The 22,677-nt window shown below is 51.7% G+C and overlaps 1 protein-coding gene across 2 annotated transcripts in view; it reads right to left on the reverse strand.

Annotated features, from left to right (window-relative positions):
* Positions 1-22,677, reverse strand: part of Grin2d (glutamate ionotropic receptor NMDA type subunit 2D) — a 45,397-nt gene that overhangs the window by 15,323 nt on the left and 7,397 nt on the right. The window contains exons 5-12 of one of the 2 annotated variants that reach the window (XM_076542532.1): positions 20,015-20,634; positions 15,849-15,963; positions 15,390-15,601; positions 14,986-15,172; positions 14,278-14,431; positions 11,665-11,790; positions 11,296-11,525; positions 10,207-10,367 (exon numbers count right to left, since the gene is read on the reverse strand). In XM_076542532.1, coding sequence (XP_076398647.1) covers positions 10,207-10,367; positions 11,296-11,525; positions 11,665-11,790; positions 14,278-14,431; positions 14,986-15,172; positions 15,390-15,601; positions 15,849-15,963; positions 20,015-20,634 — 1,805 coding nt within the window. The remainder of the gene's footprint in view (positions 1-10,206; positions 10,368-11,295; positions 11,526-11,664; positions 11,791-14,277; positions 14,432-14,985; positions 15,173-15,389; positions 15,602-15,848; positions 15,964-20,014; positions 20,635-22,677) is intronic. The other variant, XM_076542529.1, reaches the window with a different exon arrangement.

Genomic DNA, 22,677 nt, shown 5'->3' on the forward strand with positions numbered 1-22,677 from the left:
AAATTCCAGAAGGAGGGATCACGAGATGGCTCTGTGGTTGAAACCTTGCCTGACATCATCCCTGGAACCCATGTAAAGATGGGAGAGACCTCCACATGTGTACACCTCTCCCGTCACATGCTGTAGTAAAAAAAAAAAAAAAACACACACACACAGAATCTATCTAGAGGTGGAGACACCCTTGTGATCACACAAGAGTTAATTCAGGCCAGGCGATGGTGGCAGGCAGATCTCTCTGAGCTCCAGGTCAGCCTGGTCTACAGAGTGAGATTAGGACAGCCAGGGCTACACAGAGAAACCCTGTCTTGAAAAAACAAAACAAAACAAAACAAAACAAAACCACCTCCCCTCAAACAAAACAAAACAAGAAACCCAACAGCAAAAAAAGAGTTAATTCAAGTGAGCAGGTCAAGGACCAAAGAGACCACCCATAGAAAGGTAGGTTCACCTCGAGATAGTACTGTTCCTTTCCAGAATTCTCTGCTAGTGCAGTCCCTATGAATCGCCCATCAGGATGAGCTTTTCTGACTGAGATGGACATAACTATTCCTTTTTCTTCTCTTCATTTTTTTTCTTTCAGATGCCAGCCAGAGCCCAAGTATGCTTTCCCTAGTACTTCGGGCTTCATTCCTTTCTCTTTTTCTCGCCCCCCACCCATGCCCACTCCTTTTCCTTTCTTTCTGTCCTTCCTTTTGTTTTTTCTAGTCAGGGTTTCACTGTGTAGCCCTGACTGTCCTGGAACTCACTGTGTAGACCTGGCTGGCCTCGAACTCAGGGATCCTCCTGCCTCTGCCTCCCAAATGCTGGGATTAAGGGTGTGTATTGCTTCCCTGGCTTTCTTGCCCCCTTTTGCTAAAGCGCTGGTTCTGCCATGTGACTGACCTCCAAGCACCTAATTTCAAACTGTGGCTTTCTTTCTCCTCCACCCCCAACTCTATTCTCCCCCTGCTCTGGGGCAGTTTTGAGATTTGCAACTTGCCTGTGCTGGGTTTTTTCTTTTAATCTCTGTTATATTGCCCCTGGGCTTCTGTTTGAGTCTGTTCTTAGTCATTTTGTTAACGAGGGGACCCCAGTTTAGCTGGTATCATATGCTGGCTCCTCAGAGATTCTCCGTGATTTCTACTGACTCTTCTTTCCTGCCTTTTAATTCTTTAATTGACAGAAGAAACACCTATTCCTGAACCTCTAGATAGTCTCTCTCTCAAATAATAAAAAAATTTAAAAAATAAATTTCAGAAGACAAATATAGGGATGAAGGAGGGAAAGAATTTAGGAAAATTTAAGAAGTTTCTGGAAACAAATAGTATAAAGACACAAGTGAATGACTGAGTGATGAAAAGAGTTCCAGACAGGTTGCTACTAAATGTCAGAGCCCTGAGGACGAGGAAAAGGAGCACAGACAAAGGCTTAGGAATCTGCACAATCGTGGGTTCTTCTCAGTGACACAAATAATAAAGATAGTGAGAAAAAAAGAACACAATGGAGAGTTACCTCCAAAATCTGAAGGGAAACGACTATTCAGAATTCTATACCCAGCCAGACTGTCCATCAAGTGTGAAGACAGACTTTCGGATTCACACTGTCACCAAAAACATACCTCTTCATGCCCTTTCTCTGAAAGCTTAGAAAGAACAAGGAACCAAACCCCCAAAATCAAGCATTTGTGAAATAACAATCCAACTAGGTAGACTGATCCCAGCAAGGTAGCTGTGTTCCAGACAAGAGCAGGCCGGGGGCCAAGACAAACTTCTGCATGATGAAATCAGTTGGTTATTGGCTCTAAGAAAACATTCAGATTGGTAACAAGGAACTGAAGTTTGAATTGGTTAAACACAGAGAATGCTCAGCCATTAAATAACTGGAAAAAAAAAGACAATTAGTAACTCCAGGGAAAACAAAGAGCCACGGGAGGAAGCCATCCTGCTTTACCATCTGCAGCAGCTGTGAGGGCATTTCCATAGAACTAACGGAAACAAGAATTCAGTCAGAATCACAGTGTGAGAGGCTGGGTTGATTTAAATATGAGAATGAATATTCCATTGTGAGAAGTGGATGTAAAATGGGGAAATTAAAAATCAAGAGTTAGCTTTACAAACATGGTATTTAGAGATGAAGGAGATAAATAGTAAAATGATACAGCCAAAGAGATGAACGTAGCTTTTTTTTTTCAGGTGGGAGACATGGAGGGTAGGCAGATGTTTTTCATTAGGAAATAAAAGACGCATGCCTGTAATCCCAGAACTATGGAGGAGAAACCAGGAGAGTTACAAGACCAACCAGTTAAGTCGGGGAACAACCCGGGCTACCTGAGACCCTATCTAAAAATGAAAAAAAAAATTTTTTCTGTATTTCACCCTCCAAACTCTGGATAGATAGCTTTAATAAAAGTAGAACTGAAATTTTTAAAAATACAAAAACAGATGCCTGGGACAAAACATTTTAGCACAGGCAGGAGATAACAGTAAGAAACACAGAGCTGTCCTTTGTGAGACCATGGCACTTGTAGGGTGAGGACGGTGATGAAGGTGATTCTGAGAAGCAGTACAGTGCGGGGGCCTGGGTCCAGTCAGACCTCGGGGCGCAGGCCCACCCTGGCAGCACTGGGAATCTCATTGTGCTTCCCAGTCCAATCAAGACACCTGACATGGTTATGGGATGTCATGAGCTAAAGTGAGTCTCCTCCCAAAATTCATATTCCAGAGTCTGAGCCTCTAGGGCCCAAGGATGTGACTATCTGTAGACAGGGCCTCATGGAGGTGACAAAGGTCACCAGGTGGGGCCACAGGGTAGGCAAGTCCAACATGGCTGGCATGCTTACAACACCGGGAAGTTTACAATTCAGAGGCACATGCCAGGAGAAGAGGGAGGTGCTCAGAGGCTTGGCCTTCCAGCCTCCAGAGGACCCTTGCAGCCCTGCACACTCTCTACAATGAAAGCAGAGGACGTGGCGGTGTGGCACACCTGTCCTCGTGGCACACCTGCCGTCATGGCACACCTGCCGTCATGGCACACCTGCCCTCGTGGCACACCTGCCCTCGTGGCACACCTGCCGTCCACCCACAGGGAGGGTCAGTTGAAGGCCAGCCTCAGCTGTGGAGCAAGCACAAAGCCAGCATGGCCTACCTGAGCCTTTGTCTGGAAACAGAGCCCGATGCATAACAAACACTCTAACTTGGAGGACAGGGAGAGGCCACACTGCGGGAGGGAAGGGGGACAGGGGGTGGGGTGGGGATGGGGGTGGGGAGGGGGGAGGGAGACACGACTGCCCTGCCCTGATGGGAATGTCCATTAGCATGACTGTACTGTGTGCTTCTCCCTTTGATCTGAGACTACACACACACACACACACACACACACACACACACACACACACACACACACACACGATGGCAAGCTGGAAAGGGACAAATGTCACCAACTCTGGCACTGTGGTATGTGCCAGTGCCTGTGACACTGGCTGGGGCATATCCAGCAAGTAGCCAATGAACTGCCACCAGTGTCTACTGCTTCCCTGTGATGTTCCATGGTGACCAAAAGGGCAGGAGAAGATTTCTGGGGAACCCAAGGTCCTCCATGTCACAATCCGAGTGTACACCCTCACTAGATGTACACCTCAGTGCTATTTATTATCACTTTGTTTTTTGAGACAGGGTTTCACTGTGCCGTCCAGGTTGGCCTCGAATATGCTGTAATCTTTCTGCCTCAGCTTCCTGAATTCAGTGATTACAGGTGTATGCCACAGCACCCGGCATAGAACCCAACTCTTACTTACTTATTTAAGATTTACTTATTATATATACAGTGTTCTGCCTGCATGTATGCCTGTATACCAGAAGAGGGCACCAGATCTCATTACAGATGGTTGTGAGCTACCATGTGGTTACTGGGAATTGAACTCAGGACCTCTGGAAGAGCAGCCAGTGCTCTTAACCTCTGAGCCATCTCTCCAGCCCTATTTATTTATTTATTAAGACAGGGTCTTACTATGTAGCTCTAGCTGTCCCGGAACTTGTAGCCCAGGCTAGCCTGGAACTCAGAGAGATCCATCTGTCTCTGCCTCCCGGGTGCTGGGATTCAAGGTGTGTGCCACCATGCCCAGCCATAACCCAGCTTTAAAAAAAAAAAAAAATCTATAAAGACACGGGATAAGGACTCAAGCTTTTTACTCAATAAAGGCTAGGAATGTGGCTGACATTTTTGCATGTTAAAAAAATACAGGTGTTCTTGGTTCTTGAGTCAGTGAGGAGGCAGAATTTGGATTTAGTTTTTTCTGGGTAACCCCGTTCTGCTCATGACATTTAATCTCCTTTGCTCTTCTTCCCTCTTCTTCCTCAGTACCCTGAGTGCTGGGTTACAGAGTGCTGGATTACAGAGTGCTGGGTTACAGGCTGGTAACACTGTGCCCAGATGAGTGTTCCCTCTTTGGCCCCCGAGCACTGAGCCAGGCCCAGAGAATGCTGTTTTGTCTGTACCACCTCACCCCAGAAGGCAGTTGGTACCAGTGAGGTGGTGGGGGAGAGCAGGGCTGCTCTGTCCAGGGGACCCAGGAGCCCCGGGCTCCCCGGAGGGAGGGGCTGACTGTCTGGGAGGCTGGCTTAGGAAGCGAAATCAAGAGTGTGGCGTCTCAAGCCCTCGATGTGTTCTGCTCAGGGGGATCATCAGGCAGGTTTCTGTGTGGTCATGCCGCCATGGCTAGCTATGTGCTGGTGTCCTGCCTTCCGCCTGCTCCCGTGCATGGGACAGCGCTGAGCTCAGATGCACTGTGAACTGGAAAGCACTTGGGATTTCAAAGACCAAATGTTGGAGAAACGTAGGCAGATGGTCTCAACTACTTGGCCTGGTGTTAAAGGCCTATTATCCCAGTATGTGGGAAGCCAGGGCAGAAGGATAGGAGTTCAAGACCAGCCTGGGATACACAGAGACCCTGTCCAAAAGACATAATGATATACAAACCAAATCATGTTTGTACTGACGTGTCCAAGTAACATTTTGGACTTACTGGGTTCAGGAGAACCCAGTTGAATGGATGGAGTTGAATGTGATGTCCACTAGCCGCAGGGGGGGGGGCTGTTAAACACTGGATAGCTGTCAAGTCCAGCACCCAGTGGTGGTGCACTCAAGAGGCAGACGGTAGGGTCTCCGCGTTCCAGACCAGCCAGGGCTGCACAGTGAGACCCCGTGTCCAAAAGCCACAGGAATAATCCAAAGGAAGAAAGAAAAGGCAAGGAAAAGTTGGCAAGTCCACGCCGAAGTGCAAGGGGAACATAAACCATGCCTGGGACCTCCCCAAAGGTAGGGTATGGGGTCAGTGTTTGTATTAATCAGTTACTCGTTAGAGAGAGGACACTTTTGAGTTGGAGTAACAAACATGAGAGTGAGCTCACCTCTCTTTTCCTGTGGCTCCCAGAACACCCCGACTTACACACTTAGCTCCCAGCTCTGCTGCAGAGGAAAGGAGGGAGGGATAGCACAAACCCTGACCTGAGGAGGAGGAGGAGGAGGAGGAGGAGGAGAAGGGCTGCACTTCAGCCCCAGCTATGAGTGCTGAGCACAGACCATTTCAAGGCAGAGGAAAGAGCTGTTTAGAAAGGACCCAATGGAGGCTGGGGTCGCTGAGAACAAAGGGGGCGGTGGGGCAGGGCTGGGGCCGCCCACTCCAAGGTGGGGCAGGGCAGTGGGAGAAGAGTTCTGAGACGGAACCCCCCGTTTCCCCAGCCACTTGCCCAGCTCCGAGGATTGCTGACCTTGAGTTAAGGCGGCGAAAGCAAAAGCATACTAGCTCAACTAAGGTGCGTCGGGTCCACGGCTGGCTACACTCAAACCCAGGTCACCTGGTGTGGAACCTACTGCTGCTGGAGTCCTGAAAACTAGCAATGCCAGGCCCGCCCGGGGGCCAGAACCACAGGGTCTCAGCACAGGCAAATGGCAAGTTCAAAAGACCAGGCACCTCACCTCTGGCCAGACTCCAGGAGGAAATGACTTCAAAGGACCAACCTCTGTTCCTCACCCCTTCTCTCTCTCTCTCGTGTGTGTGTGTGTGTGTGTGTGTGTGTGTGTGTGTGTGTGTGTGTGTGTGTGATGTACATGTTTATACGGATGTGTGTGCACATATGTGTAGAAACCAGAGGTCAATACTGGATGTCCTCAATCATTGTCCACCTTTCATGTGTGTGTTGGTGTGTATGATGTTTGTGCCTGTGCAAGTGCACGGGGCCAGGGGACGACACTGAGTGTGCTCTGCTCTAGCACTGTCCACCTTGTTCCCTTGAGACCGGGTCTCTCACTGACTGGGAGCCCCAGCCATCCTCCTGTCTCTGTGTCCCGCAGTGCTGGGTTCCAGGGTGCGCACAGGCACACCAAGCTTTCTCTGCAGATGCTGGTGATCACAGGTCCTCACTGGCCCTGGAGCTCTCCCATCGGATAGTGTGGCTAGTGAGACCCGAGAGCTTGGCTTTGGCAGTGCTGGGTTACAGCCACATGCTGCCACTCCCAGCTCTCATTTGAGTCGTGAGGATTTGAACCCAAGTCCCCAGGCCTGCACAGCAAGCATTCAGTGACCCATCTCCAGCCCTGCCCCACTCCGCAAAGGGCATCCTTCACAACCGTCCGCGGCTCCTGCCTCCCCTTCTCCAGTGGGACCTGGGCATCTGGCAGAGGAACTACTAACACATTAGAGGTACTCAGTGAACATTTGTCAAAAAAAAAAAAAACCCGCTGCGTGGGCCGGAGTCCCGCCTCCCGTCTCAGCACTCCAGAGGCTGAGGCAGCAGAGCTCTGTGAGGCTGAGGACAGCCTGGTCTACATAGTGAGTTCCAGGACAGTTCCGAGACCAGTCTCAAAAAACAAAACAAAACAAAAAGACCCAACCAAACAAGGAACTGAAGAGTGCATGCTGGGTCCAGTCCTTGGGGAAAGGGCGTCTTTTTCTGTGTCTCCACAGAGCCCAGAGTCCCTAGGGCCGAGAGTTATACCCACCGGAATACTCCCTTTTAGGTTCTGCTCTGGGAATCCGTGTAATTTGGAAAACCTCTACACTCACTCTAGTCCTTGTTAACAAGGAGAGGCCTGAGCAACTGGGAGCCATGAGCCGAGGAAGGTGGGTATCCCCGAAGAAAGGCAAGGCAAGGATTGGGCTTTAGGGAAAGGCAGGCCAGTCAGTCCTTGTGGCCCTGGGAGATGGAAGGAGCCATCCAGTCACATTCCTAACTTGAATTTTCTTTTTGCCTTTGGGTTATTTAGAGCGATCTGTCAAGGCAGGATGGCCACCATGCTGGCTTCCTAGCTTAAAGTCCACAGTTTTCCTTGGCATAGAGTCCTGGGAAGTTTTCAGGGTGCCTGCCTGGAGCCTCAGCAGCACCTGCCATATGAATGGATAGTGGGTGTAGGGAGAGGGTGGAGAAGGAGGAACCCCACCAAGGGTTGACAGCCAGAGCACGCACTGCAGGAGACAAAGCCGAGCTGAAGAAGGAGTGCAAAGCCCAGGCCCAAGGGAGGCTCACTGGCTCATGGAGGGTTTGGACACAGAGTCCTTGTGACCAGAAAGAGGATCGAGAGGCAGAGAGGGAGAGCTACAGGAGAGAACTTCGCTGGGCTAGGCACAAACAGACAGACAGACAGATAGACATCAAAACCCCTAAAATATGGGGCAGGACTCAGATACTGAGACTGTCTCTGTTCACAGCCTCATTCTCGGCTCACATACTCGTCTTTCCTGTTTCCCTGATGATAACTTTGTGTGGTTGCTTGATGGGTTCTTAGAAATACGTAGAAGTCCCTGAGAAACCTTTTTCAATAAAAAGGCAAAGGTTTCCAAGAAGACTCTCCACTCTCTGTTTTTGGTTTTTTGAGACAGGGTTTCTCTGTGTAGCTTTGGTGCCTTTCCTAGATCTCGCTCTATAGACCCAGCTGGCCTCAAACTCACAGAGATCCGCCTGGTTCTGCCCCACAAGTGCTGGGATGAAAGGCGTGTGCCACCACCCGGCAACCCTGCACTCTTACACTTCCTCCTCCATGCTTGGAACCAGGATGTGCTTCACGGAGCAGCAACAGCCTTCCTGTGACCAGGGGCAACCAAAAGAGCACGAAGGTCTATGCTGCACGTTTGGTAGAAATGTGTAAAGAGTTTGGCTCTTAGTAGTAGCTTTCAACTGTCCTGCTAGCCCAGCACCGTTTGGTTTCTTTTTGGAGACAGGGCCTCGCTGTATAGTTCAGAACAGCCATAAACCCTCAGGCCTCCCGCCTCAAGTGCTGGGATGCCACGCATGAACCAGTGTGTTAGAACTGGTTTTAGCATCCTTCCAATCCGGGAATCTGCTTTGCTGATGACCATGGCTTCCAAGTACAGGCACCACCCTCCCCCAGGACTGCTCCAGGAGTGTACACGAGTGGACACCGGCTGCAGAGGCTCCAGGTATCCTGGGGCTGAGCCTGTACTGTGCCCTCCCGCAGCTGCCTGGGCTCCTTTCCTGCAGTCAACCATCCACCCAGACAAAGGGGCGACAGGTCCGGCAGGACGGCTGCTTGAGGGGAGCCAGAGGTGAGTTCCGGATGACAGTGGCTCACACTGCCCTGCTCCCCTATGGTCTCTACCATTCTCCACTGCAGTGAAGGACACTTGGGGACAAGAACTGAGGCTTCTTTGCTTAGTCTTCTACGAAGGTGTCTCACCACTTTGGCACAAAAGCCAACTCTGATGTTCTCAGGGGTCACCATTAGTCCCACACTCCTCTGCCCCTCACTCTAGGTCCCCGCCCCTCAGCCACCTGGTCTTCCAGATGTCCCTCCACACCTACGCCTCTGCCTGCAAGGCTCTCAGTCTACCCTGAGAGTATACACATGCTCCCTCATCCTAGAAGGCCACCTGATGCTCTGGTGACCGTGACCCTGCCAAGAAGACCACTCTGACTCCTGGTGACCATGACCCTGCCGAGAAGACCACTCTGACACCTGGTGACCGTGACCCTGCCGAGAAGGCCACTCTGACTCCTGGTGACCATGACCCTGCCGAGAAGGCCACTCTGACTCCTGGTGACTGTGACCCTGCCGAGAAGGCCACTCTGACGCCTGGTGACCCTGTCAGTTTGTGTCTGATGCTCATTTTTCACTCTAGTCCCTGAGTAACTGAGAACAGAAAATGTCTGTCTAATGTCCAGCACAAAAAGGGGATCAGAGAAGAAGCATGATGAAAGACTAATAAATGAGGAGAAGAGAGCTACTGTACTCAGAGCAGGAAACTGCAATGCTGGGGAACGAACCCAGGCCTCGGGACACACCAGGCCAGCCCTCTGCTGCTGAGCCACAATCCAGGCCCTGTCTAGGTTTGCCATACCAGGGGGCTGTACTCTGGGGACTGAATTTAACTTTATCCCTATGATTTATGAGCTAACATAAAAAAAAATACAATCCCTTCCCTATAACCCAAGTATTCATTACAGAATTCAGAACTGATGATAAGGATACAATAATTACAACAAAGAGCTGTTGTGGAATAATCTTTTGGTACACGTGAAGATGTGTTTTTGCCAAGGTGCCTTCTGATTGGTTTAATAAAGAGCTAAATGGCCAATAGCTAGGCAGGAAGAGGTTAGGCAGGACTTCCAGGAAGAGAGAAAAGAAGAGGAGATGAGTCTAGGCGTGAGAGACCCAGAGGAGCAGAGAGGAAACAGGAGATATAAGATGGAAGAGAGGTAAAAAGCCATGAGACAAGAATGTAGATTAATATAAATAAGAGCTAGTGGGACAAGCCTAAGCTATAGGCCAAGCTTTCATAATTAATAATAAATCTCCATGTCATTTTTTTGTGAGCTGGTGGCCCAAAGAAAACTCCATCTTCAAAGAGCCCCTGTGCTCTGGCCACCGTTCTGTGTGGATTAACTATGTTTTGTTTGTTTTGAGACAGGCTTTGCTTGTTTCCTGGCTGGCCTGGAACTCACCAAGAGCTGCTCCCACTTCAGTTCCAAATGGCAGAATTAAAGGCACCACCACTCCTGACCAAACTTTGTTCTTATATCAAGGAGATGCCTCTGTGATCATCACTGTACACCCAAGAAATAAATCCAGAGCACGGAATCAAGTGTCTAAAGTTACGAAGCACAGAAGCCCTGACTCTCCCGAGCCCCGTTAGTGAAGTGCCCCAAGCTGACTCAGACACGAGCCCCACCCCTCCCCAAATGCTCTAGGGGCCCCACTGCCCGAGTCTGCGCTGACCCTGCCTTGAGCTGTGTGAGGGCCTCCTCCACTCTCGGCTGGTTGTATCGCACCATGTAGCTGTGCATATCAGGGTAGTTGCTGCGGATATTCTTCTCCGTGGATCCGTTGGGCACTGTCCCAAACTTCAGGGGTGGGTATTGCTCCTGGGGCCGCTGGAACTGGAACAGAAGGGGGGATTGTCAAGGTACCCTCCGGGAACCCCCAAATCAAAAGTCCCATTCTGGAGAGCCAGCCCTTAGTTTGCTGGATCGGGAGTGGGCTAACCAGGCTATTCAGAAATGGCTCTGGGTGCCAAGCACAGACGTAGCCGCAGGGCTGTGCTGGCTCGGAGTGCTGGCAGAACCGCACTCCCGGCACCATAGAAGGTACCACCAACATGGTCTGTTTTTCGGCTGTTCCACCTCCATTCCACTGAAAACCGTGCTTAATGCAACCTGTTGCATCGATTCCACAGCCCTCAGACACTGGGACACTGGTCAGCCACTGTAATCTCACAGTGTCCCTCATGGCTGCTGGCCCCATGTGCCGGGGATGGGCACCGCAAGGCAAGAGTGCAAACCGGGGGGTGGGCATTTGGAGTATTTTGATGGAATGGTTTTATGCATGTTGAATCTAATCAGTAAACATTTGGAGTTGACTGTATTGCTGTTCTTATTTGAGACAGGGACTCACTATGTAGCCAGCCTATCCCTGAACTCGTGATCCTCCTGCCTCTGCCTCTGGAGGGCTGCAGTTGTAGGCATGTATTATTAGCTTGCGACTGACTCCTGTGTGTCCTGGTGTTAAGTGTTATTCCCACATTCCCAGTCATTCATTGCTGATACATTTCACTCAAGCACAGTCTCCAAGGAATTAGCTGGGTCACACATTCAGTCTTCATTAGTGTGAGGGAGGCACTTGTCTAGAAAATCCTATTTGGCATTACTGCTCCTGGGATGTTGGGGGACACCCTTTCCCCGGGATGGTGTAAATCGTTCATCTCCTTCCAAAACCTTCCATCTCTACTGCTCTAGAATCCCTCTTGGGCAGTGTCTCAGGAACCCCTCTGCTCTGGGTGGGACGGGTGAGCCTGGCCCCTGTACACACCTTTCGGTCACTGAGCCCGGACACGGTGTCCACGTACTCCTCCTGGATCATGAAGGCGGCCAGGTTGGCTGTGTAGCTGGCGAGAAAGATGACGGCAAAGAAGGCCCACACCAGAACCATGATCTTGCTGGTGGTGCCCCGAGGATTCTCCACCGGCACCGAGTTGTTGAACACCAGGGCCCACAGCAGCCAGATGGACTTCCCAATGGTGAAGGTCGAACCACCAGGGCCTGTGGGGGGCCAGGCCAGGACATGGACCTCACAGGCCTTCCACTCCCCAGGAGAGGAGAAAGGACTGCCGTTCCTAGCTCTATCCCCGGGGCTCCTGGGAAACAGAGTTCCGGGAGGGTCAGGTAGGAGGGGACTCACGTTTGCCTGTGGCCAGGCTGCGGTTATAGCCCACAGGACTGAGGTACTCAAAGATGAAAACGGTGACGGCAACCACGGTGAGGCACATGACGAACATCATCACCCACACAGCGGGGCTGTAGGGCTCTGGGGACACGGGAGGCGTCAGCCAAGCGAGGGCTTGGGGGACCAGGGGAGCCCAGTTGACTCCATCCTGCTCTCTGCCCTTTTCTGGCCCCCACTTCGGGGACAGCCTATTAGTACCTAGACTCCTTGTGGCAATCTTTCTCAAAGAGAGCTACTGCGACCATTTCTGTGGTTTTCCTCCCCTAATTTAGCTGCCTACTAAATGTTCACTGAGCCCAGGACCTAAGTCTCTGCTTTTCAGCCCTCCCTCAGGGCCATCCATCCCATCCCAGGCTCTGCATCTTGTCATCCATGACAACCCCGCCCAGGCCACACTCCTTGCCCTCCATCTTCCTTGTTCATAGACGACAAACTTGGCCCTCCCCCTTGCTCCTGACCCTCAGACTCCTTGGGCCTGTCCTCTCCACCCCTATGGCCAGCAAGGAGCAAGCCTGGTCTAATCTCTGGGACCATCTCCCCAGCCTCATGGGCCCCAGGGGAAGGGATCCTTCTCCTCCTGTCTTCTCTCTCTCTGAGGAGCCTTGCTCAGACTGCCCAGAGGAAAGGGGGGACGGATGTGACCTGCTGGCCTTGTCCTCCTGCCCACTTCTGCTGTCTCCAGCTCAAGAGATCCACCCAGTGTAACACAGTGTGGCTTCCTGGCCACACCCCAATCCCACACGCATTGGGCCTTGCTGCCAGGCTTCTGCACACCTCCATCCTTCCTGTCACGGGCCACTGCAGCAGCCCCCTTACCAGCTTCCTGCTTCCACAGAGCTATCGGCAATCCCCATCTGAGCACACATTCCTCACTACCTTCTCAAGGCAAGCCCTTGCTACCACAGACAGGGTGAAGGCCACACTCGCCATCAGAGTGTCCACAGTCCAGCGAGCTCTATCACGCCCCTCAGCCTTCCGGCCGCCTTTTTTACCCATCTCCTCACCAGCCACACGGGCCAGTCGTACATGTCTCAGGCAGTCTTCACACACTCCACGCTGGTTGCCGCCTGCCTCCCATGTTCTTTCCTTCAGATCTTGACAGAGGTGAAATCCTTTCCTCAAAAAGGCCTCTCCTACCCACACCAGCCCTCTCCCTGCGCCTCTCTCTTCACCTCAGCCTAATTTCTCATGGTCTCTATCACCACTGGAAAGGATCTCGTCTGTAACCCCCAAGGAAGCAGATAGCCCCTCGGAGACAAGACTGTCTGGGTCACCACAGTCCTCCAGGTCCCGGATTCAATCTCCGCACTGGAAAAAAACCTAAACAAACAAACAAAATCCCTACACATTTTTTAGCCTGGGTATACCTGACCTTGGTGCGCTCTCTTTAAGAAAAGAAGAATAGCCGGGCGATGGTGGCGCACGCCTTTAATCCCAGCACTCGGGAGGCAGAGCCAGGCGGATCGCTGTGAGTTCGAGGCCAGCCTGAGCTACCAAGTGAGCTTCAGGAAAGGCGCAAAGCTACACAGAGAAACCCTGTCTCGAAAAACCAAAAAAAAAAAAAAAAAAAAAAAAAAAAGAAAAGAAGAATATAAATCAAATTCAGGAGACAGAGAGAGAGATGGACATAAAGAGTAGTTGCCCGTTCAAGGCAATCTAAGCTACATAGTACATCCATATCTTAAAAAACAAAAATCCGGCGGGAGGTAGTGGTGCACATCTTTAGTCTCAGCACTTAGGAGGCAGAAACCAGTGGATCTCTGTGAGTTCAAGGCCAGCCTGATCTACAGAGTGAATTCTAGGACAGTCAGAGCTACACAAAGAAACCCTGTCTCTGTATATATATATATACACATATATATACGTATATATATATGTATATATGTGTGTATACACACACACATATATGTATGTATATATACATACATATATTTGTTATTGGGATGGAGAGATGGCTCATTGGTTAAGAGCACTGGCTGTTTTTCCAGAGGACCGGGGTTCAATTCCCAGCACCCACATGGCCGCTCACAACTGTCTATAACTCCAGTTCCAGGGGGAGTTGACACCCTCACACAGACATACATGCAGGAAAAACACCAATGCACATAAAATAAAAATAAACCTTTAAACAAAACAAAACAAAAAATCTGGTCGGGTGTGGTGCTGCACACCTTTAATCCCAGTACTCAGGAGGCAGAGGCAGGTGGGTCTCTCTGAGTCCTGAGTTCCACGACAGCCAGAACTACATAGACCCTGTCTGAAAAAACCAAACCAAACCAGACCAAACCAAACCGGAACAACCGTGAGTGCAAACCCAGGATCAGAGCTGTGGAAGGCACTGCAAAGGACAGGTCCTGAGCTCATGCTTACTGAGCTTCCTGTGGAAAGCTCTGCCAGGGAAAGTGTTTCTCCCACCGTACAGATCAGGAACTGAAGCCGGGAAGTGATGTCACTCCATGGGAGTCACACACCAGTACAGGCACCCCTGGGATGGGACCCAGGGCCCACGCTGTTGGAGACAGTGGCCCAGCCTCGGCTAAGTGTGAACCCCTGTCCTGGCTGGCTCACCCAGGAAGGCAGAGGGGGATACAGTGCCATTGCTGCGTGCCACCATGACGCTGATGCCCGTCTCTACAAAGGGGACGGAGAAGTCCACGATCTCGGACCGCTCCTCATTGATGGTAAGAGAGCCGATGGCCATGTCCGCACGCTGATAGAACACCTGGGGTGGATCGAGGAGTTGGCAAGGGAAGCCGCTCAGGGCACAGAGGCCAGCGCTGGGCAAAGCCTGACCCTGGGAGACAGTGATGATGTGGGAGACAGGCTAGGAGGTCTGGTTGATGAGTGAGGAAGGGAACAGAGGGGCGGGGGAAGTAAGGGAGAGAAAGCAGAAGCAGGAGCAGGTCTCCTCTACCCCACCCACTGTCCACTTCACTTGCTTAAGGCCTAGGGATCCAGCCTCCCAACCCCGCCCCCTTCTTGGAGTCCCACCCTTCAAAGCCCTCCCCATGAATTCTACCGTCCCACGCCCACCTCCCAGGAGTTCCGCTCCTAGCCCCTTCTCCAAGGACCCTTCTGACCACCTCAGAACTTGCAGTTCTCTTGGCCCACCCCTGAAGATGCCCTCCTCAGCCTGGGACCCCGCTTCAGGCAGCGCCCTTACCAAGCCCCGCCGGCTCCTTTGGCCACGCCCCCTGCTCCAGGACGCCCTCCTCTTGGCCCCTGTCCCTAGGAGGCTCAGATTCCTCTCCCGCAGGTTCTGTCCCCGCCTCTTACCTCACCAATCATGCCATTCCAGACACCATCGATCTTCTTGCCATGCTTGCCGTTCGTGACCAGGTAGAGGTCGTAGCTGAACCCGATGGTGTGCGCCAGCCTCTTCAGAATGTCGATGCAGAAACCCTTGCAACACCGCTTCTCCGGGCGGGGGGCGTCAGGCGGAGGGCTGCGGGGAGCGACCAGGCTTGGGGAGGTTGGGGGCCACTGTTAGGCTCTCCCAGGAGGTGAGGGGCAAGCAGCAGCTTAAACTACGGCTAGTGCTTTCTTGGGAGCTTGAAGCTTAAGACTTCCTTGGCATCCCCTAGGTCACCCAGCTGGAGGGCGGAGGGGCTGGGGCCTGACCTGCTGTGCTTCTGGGGAGGGGGATTCTGAGTCTGAAACATCTGGATCGGGGCTGTCACCTGTGGGTACGGTTGAGCTGGCTCCGGCAGGGGACTGAGTCTCTAATGCAAGTGCCGCTGATGGGGTCTGCTGGCTCCACAATGACAAAGGGTCTCTCCTCCAACGTGGCCACAGTGAGGTGCTGTGTGTCATCCACTGGCTGCAGGAAGCGGCCGTAGCGGGACCAAAGCGGGTACTTGAGGCGGAGGGTCTGCTGTTCCCAGCTGCCCACCTTGGGGGTGAAAAAAAAAAAGACATGTCATGCTTCCAGGGGGCATTCCAGGGTGTCATGGCTTTCTGGGACTGTGGGTCCCAACTTCCTCTGGAATCCAGATTGCTTGCTTCTTCCTCCTTCAGACCAGAACCTGGGCCATCAACTATGACTTTCCATAGGACCTCAGAGTCTAGACCTGTTTCTCCTCCCTCAGATCCAGGGTCCAGGCGCTCTCCCACAGATGCCTGGAGTCTGGGCCACTCACCACTTCCCATGTCCTGTCTCTGGTGAGGGAGATGACCACCAGTGAAGGGTTCACCAGAAAGCCATCTTCATTGAAGGAGTAGTCTCGGTTATCCCAGGTGATGTTCATGAAGTACCTGCCCAGGAGAAAGGGAGGGGCCCCATGAGGACCTGGGCTGGGTCCCTTGGTTGCTGAGGGCTGAGTCTCTTCTATTGCCAGCCACAGTCATCTCTGAGTGTCCCCCCCCCCTTCATTGCCAGAACCTCCAGGCCCAGGACCCACACTCTCAGCTTGGTGCTGATACCTTAAAGTCCTTGCATGCCATGGTTTCTCCTGTCCCTGAAACTCCCTATCCGGTGCCTGCCCTCCTGAAAACTCTTAGCAGCACTAACTGCAGTGTCTGTCACTTGGAACCTGGGGAGAGTTCACGGCCTCCAGGCCTTTGCAAGGGCTGTGCTGTACCTATAAAACCTCTCTCTCACCTTGACCAGCTCTGATAGGTTGTAAATACTCAGTTCAAATATCCCTTCTCCTGGGATGAAGCTTCCTGGGCATCTCGCTCCTAAACACCGTCACCGTGCCTAGTACAGCATGCTCTCACACCTGGGCATCTCTGGTCCTAAACATCGTCACCGTGCCGAGTACGGCATGCTCTCACACCATCTCTCTAGTCGGCTGCTCCTGGTCCCTCCATCCAGGCTACCAAGTCCCGTTCTTCCTTCCCCACCTGTCCTCCACCCCAAGAGTCCTGGTGCCTCCCCCGGCCTCCTGCCTGGCCTTCCAGTCCATATCCCACCCCAGAGAAGTCTTTCTATACCTAAAGCTGATTCTAGGCCAGCCTCCTCTCCTCAGGACTCGCCTTCGGCTCCCAGAATCCCAGAATAGAGTCTTAAGCCATACAACTGTGCACACAAGACAAAGCTTTGGTCCCACCCACCTCCCTGACCTCATTACCTGTTATCTGTTCTGTGCTACGAAGGCTCTGTGTTTGCCTGTCCCCCCAAACCCCTTGGGTCTTTCTACGTGTTTTGATCACACCTGGAATGAATGTCCTCCATATCTGGTGAACGTGCTGAGCACCCTTAGATTGAAGCTGACCTGCAGGCTCTGCCTGTGTCTCCTTTAGGTCATCCCATCCCATCCCATCCCATCCCATCCCACAGATGGCTGAAGAATGATGGGCTTCAGGCCTTGCTCTTCCCTCTATTTACTGAGCTCTTCCAGTGCTCAGCTCCATCTACGTACTACAGTGATTTTAAAGAAATGTATGTGTATGCATGTGTGCCTGAGTGTATTTATGTGTTCCACATGTGTCCAGGGGCCCAGAAGAGAGTATTGCAGGCCCAGAACTCACTCTCTCTCTCTCTCTCTCTCTCTCTCTCTCTCTCTCTCTCTCTCTCTCTCTCTCTCAGTCGTGTGTGTGTGTGTGTGTGTGTGTGTGTGTGTGTGTGTGTGTGTGTGTGTTTATGAGCTACCCAATATGGGCACTGGGAACCCGACCTGGGTCCTCTGCAAGAGCAGAAAGTGCTCTCAACGCCGAGCATCTCTCCAGCTCTTCCCCATCCCCATCATGTTAACCTCTAAGTTTTACCTGCCCGATATGCTCTGACCCCTGAGCCTTTAGTCTCACACCCCCCCCTTTTATTGTTCTCTAAGAGGCTGCCACCTGTGGGCAGGTCTTTCTTTTCTTGCCTATTCACTGCACGCCCCTCTTCCCCACTCTCCCTCATTAGACTGTTAGCTATGTGAGAGCAGGGGACTTTTGTGACTTTTTTTTTCAGTGTTTTGAGTCAGGATATCTATCTATCTATCTATCTATCTATCTATCTATCTATCTATCTATCTATCATCTATCTATCATTTACCTATCTATCTATCTATCTATCTATCTATCTATCTATCTATCTATCTACCTCTCATATATGGGTACATATGCTGCTCATACATATATAAGTATGTATGTATATGTATATATCTTTGGCTAGCCTGGAACTCACTATCTAGACCAGACTAGTCTTGAACTCAGAGCTCTGCCTGAGTTCTGAGATTAAAGGAGTATACTACCACACCCAACTTTATTTGATTCTTTTGTGCCAAAGCAGTGCTTGGCACATAGATTCTCAGGAAAAGGTTTTTCAGTGGATGGAAGTTTGGCCAGTAGTTCATCCCTAGGTCTCAGTTCAGGATTCTTCCCTCTGGGAAACCTCCCTGACACTACAGCTTACCCCCCAGTTACGCAGCCTGTATTGGGAGGTTGATTCTCACCAACCAGTTTCCTCTTGGGATGCTGTTTTACAGTGAGACCTGTAGGTTCTAAAATTATGAAGGAGAAATTATGTATTAAGATCTGAACAGAGGCTGGGAAAGGTAAGCGTGTGTGTGTGTGTGTGTGTGTGTGTGTGTGTGTGTGTGTGTGTGTGTGTGCAGAATCAGAAAGACGAAAACAGAAGATGAAAGAGTAGCTGGCCCAGACTTGGCCTCAATTCCTAAAGTCTGTCTGTTCTGTGCATGTTTATCTTTCCAATGAACCCTCTTTCTCCTGGGGAAATTTAAACGAGACTGCTTTTTGTAACCAAAAATGTCCTGGTTGGGCAGGTTTCCTCCCCCATGTTCCCTAAGGCTGCTGTTATCTCCATTACTGCAAGCCTCACACTGTGTGGCCATTATTCCCATCCCTGTATGTCACCTCTTTAGGCCCTTGCATTCTTTGAAGACGTCTGTGGTCTTATTCATCCCTGTGTTCCCAGGGCCCAGCATGAGCTCTAGTTCCTGGCAGGCGCTCAGTATTTATGAACACAGGATGCTTCTCTCACCCTCTTGTTCTAGGGTCCTGATTCCCAAGTCAGTTGTCCATTCTCCCCGCTTAGGTTCTCCCAGACTCAGCCGGGCTCCGGGTCCATGGCCTTCCTTCTGCTGCTCCATCAGCACATGGACTGTGTTCCTCACTCCCAAAGCTCCCCATGGTAGGGATGCCGTCACACCAGTTTTCTTCTAACATCATAGTATGTAAGCTGGACCCCTGGCCGCAACAAGGGCGGACACACCCAGCACTCTGCAGTCCATCCAGGCTACATGCAGGGGCAGTATTAAAATATCTAACCGTCAGCACGGCACAGCCACTAGCCAATCAGAATGGGAGCTAGCTAATCAGCACAGATGTTTAACTAATCAGAATGGATGTGCCTTGAACAAGCAGTATGTCAGTTCTGGCCATGTGACAATGTTCTCAGTAATAAGATGCGGGACCTGTGCCCTCCACATTACTTGATGTTGCTTTTTCTTTGCTATGCCGTCCCCCCTTCTCTAGACCAGACTTCTCTGCCATGCCCACAACCCAGCTTCCACTGTGCCAAGAGCAGAAAAACAGAATTAGCACCTGGAGCCCAGCTCCTGGCGACCAGGACTGCCCGACACTCATCTCTGGGGTGTTGTATGTTATATGGCCCTCGCATGGGCCACTCCATCATGGCGTCCGTCTTTTTATCACTGAGACTCATCTCATGGTGGTTTTCTTGCCCAGGGTAAGTTGCTATCAGTTGCACTGCTTTTACTTACAAAACAAACAAGCAAACAGACCCAGAAGTGCTGCCAATTAGAACCTGATAACTGGTTGATCGTAAAACATATCTTGATTTCAAAGACATTAAAATATAAAAAAATGGGTGTTTCTGTTTTAGATGTTTTAGCCTTGTTTCCTGCCCCCATCTTCAGAGCAGGGATGACAAGTCTATACTGCCACACTGAACTAAAGTTACACATTTCCTTCCCACCCCCCCCAGACGGGGTTTCCCTCTGTAGTTTTGGTGCCTGTCCTGGAGCTCACTCTGTAGACCAGGCTGGCCTCGAACTCACAGGGATCTGCCTGGCTTGGCCTCACATTTCAATTTTGAGACAGGGTCTCACACAGCCCAGGCTGGCCTCCAAGTGGACATGCAGACAAGGATGACCCTGAACTCCTGCCTCCACTCCTGAAGTACCTAAGATTGCAGTCTTCCACCACTGTGCCCAGCCTTAAAGTCGTGGAATAATGGTAATAAAGTCTTTGTACACCAGGTGGCTTCTAAATCACCTGGATAAATCCCAGAAGGGCCACTCATTTGTGCCCGTTTTACAGAAAAGGAAATGAGCCAGGATGTGTTCCATCCCGGGCCACTCATTACTGAGCACTCCAAGTATTCCCCAATCACCTGTGCAGACTCTCCCCGCGGTGGGTGCGATTCTGGGCGCGGCAGTCATGGCCCAGCTCAGGCAGGAAGCCATAGTCTCGCAGCAGGGCTTGGGCGCCTCTGGCCACCACCGCCACACCAGCAGCCACTCGACGTGCCAAGTCGTCACGCCAGCCAGCAGAGCGCACTGCGAACAGCCCCGCAGGCAGTGGGGCGCCTCCTGGCAGAAGAAGGGGCTCCCCAGGGACCCCGGAGCCCCCGCCTCCAGCCAGCTGGGGTCCCACCATGAACCAGACGTAGCCAGGCCCAGTGAGGCCAGCCTCTTCTGCGGCCCGGAAAACAGGCTCTGCTTCCTCGCGGGCACAGAAGAGCAGGCGGATCTGCGCGCTGACGCTCCGGAGCTGTGCGCCCAGGACCGCCTCACCAGCCCCGGGGTCCAGGGTCAACGCTCCTCGATGCTCCCAGCCCACCAGGCTGCCATCAGTCAGCACCTCGATGTATGACAAGAAGGCCCGATGGCCGGGGGCACGGGTGGTCACTGCCACAAAGGATGTCCAGTCGTACTCCTCCAGCACCTCAAAAATGACCTGCAGCTGCTGCTCTGTGGAGGAGCCGAGCTGCAGGAAGGTGGAGCCCTTCTCCTGCGGGAACAGGGAGGACCAGTGAGCAGACCACAGCGGCCTGTGCCCGGGGCACCACAGCTTCCACTGCGGCTGCTTACCAGGCCTGGCTGCCCCATCCTTCTGCAGCACTGGCCTCGTCTGGGTTATGTTTAACCACATAACTGAGTTCTCCCAGGCTCACCTAAAGACTCACCCTGAACCTTACTCGCTTGTCTGAGGGCAGCTGTAGAGACCCAGAAGGAAGCTCTGAAGGCCTAGGGTCTCCCAGTCACGGGACGGGTGGCCACTGTGCCACTCAGCATATGGAGGAACACCTCCAGCGAGGACGCCCCGTTTGGAGTTTGTATGAATGAGAAACAACTCATTCAGTGGGGTGAGCTGATGAGGGTTGAGGGTTTATCTATGGCACCATGTGATGTCACCACCATGAATTCACCCCACATCTTCCCAGTGTCTACTGAGGCACCCTAGCCCCATTTGCAATGAGCAAGACTGCAAGACAGCATGTAGTGAGGATGCTGAAGGGTACGCTTCCTCCCTTTCATTTCCCTCCTGCCTCCATGTCCCCCATTTCTGTCTCCTTTTGTTGGCCTCTGTTCCTCAGTCAGAACCCCACATAAATGTAAGCAGTCTTTATGGTGTTCTCTTTCCTTTTCTGTCCACACTCCCTAGCAAAGGTCATTTAGCACCATGGGTTTAAATATTGTCTCTAGCACTATCCAGTATGGTGGCCACTAGCGATGTGTAGCTATTCAAATTAAAATTAAACTGAAAAAAAAAATGTAGTTCCTCAGCTGCACCATGCAAGTGCTCAGCGGCCGCCTGTGGCTTTGCAGCTGCCTGCTGGATAGAGGAGACACAGTCCATCTTCATCGCTGCAGGAAGTTCTGTGCAGTGTGCCCAAGGCTCTTGTCTTTGGTTACAACTGTTCCCGTGAGCTCCAGACAAAGCCATCCCACTTTCTAGGCACCATCCACAAACCAGGATTTCCACAACTATCTCAGGAACTTGCATGTCAAAAGCAGATTTCCTGACTCTTCACAAGCCTCCTCTTCTTTGCACCCCCAAGCCAGAACCTCCCCCCTTCCCCTCCAGGATCTCATATGTCATCAACTACACAATAAGAAGTGACCGGAACTCCTGCTGCTCTGTCCCTCCTGAGTGCTGGGATTACTGAATGCACCACTACATCCGGTTCACATGGTGCTGGGGGTGGAACTCAGGACCTCATTCACGCCAGGCAAGCACCAAAGCAGCTAAACTACAGCCCCAGCTCCATCCTCTCCTTGTTCCCCTCATGTTCCCCTCCAGGCCACTTCCAAGACGTCCTGGCTGCATGCTCTCACTAAACTTAGCTGTCTTCTTTCTGAAGACCCCCAGCCCCGTCTCCTCACCATTGCCACTGCACTTGCCTAGACATCTGCAGCTCTCTGGCACATCTCTGCTTCCATTCTCATGCCTCTTGTTTGTTCTCCGAACAGAACCAAAGTGATTGTTTCAGAATATTAATTGGAACGCATCTCTTCTCAGTTGAAAAGCTTCCAATGGTTCTACTCTAGGATCAAAGCTAAAGAAAGTCCCCACTGTGGCCCAGGCACAAAGCAACCCCCAGTGCCTGTCTGAGCTCATCTTCTGCCTCCCCAGCTCTGCATCGGCTGCAGCTCCTCTACCTTGTTCTTTCTCACACACAGAATGCTTCTTCTTCTAAGCTTTGCCTTTAGCAGTGGTACCTCCTGGGGACACATTCCCCAGATCCTCCATGCCTAGCTACCCCTCATCATCTTTCTGGGCCAGCACAGACACCACCTCCTCAGGAGGCCTCTCTTGATTACCATCCAGTGGAGCCTTAGCCTCAGTTATTACGGGTTTCCCTTAGGGCAGATTTCACTACCTGAGTGCAAGTTCTGTGTGACCCAACCTCCAACTCCGCTTTATAATCCTGAACTTGAACAAGCCCAGGCCTCACAAGCCTTCCTGCAAACAGCCATCAGATGTCTCCTTTGGCATGTGCCAGTGGTTTGATGCTGGGTACAAGACAGCTGTCCTGAGAAGAGGGGGCTT

Source organism: Peromyscus maniculatus, chromosome 1 (genome assembly GCF_049852395.1).
Source record: "Peromyscus maniculatus bairdii isolate BWxNUB_F1_BW_parent chromosome 1, HU_Pman_BW_mat_3.1, whole genome shotgun sequence".
NCBI classification, from domain to species: domain Eukaryota; kingdom Metazoa; phylum Chordata; class Mammalia; order Rodentia; family Cricetidae; genus Peromyscus; species Peromyscus maniculatus.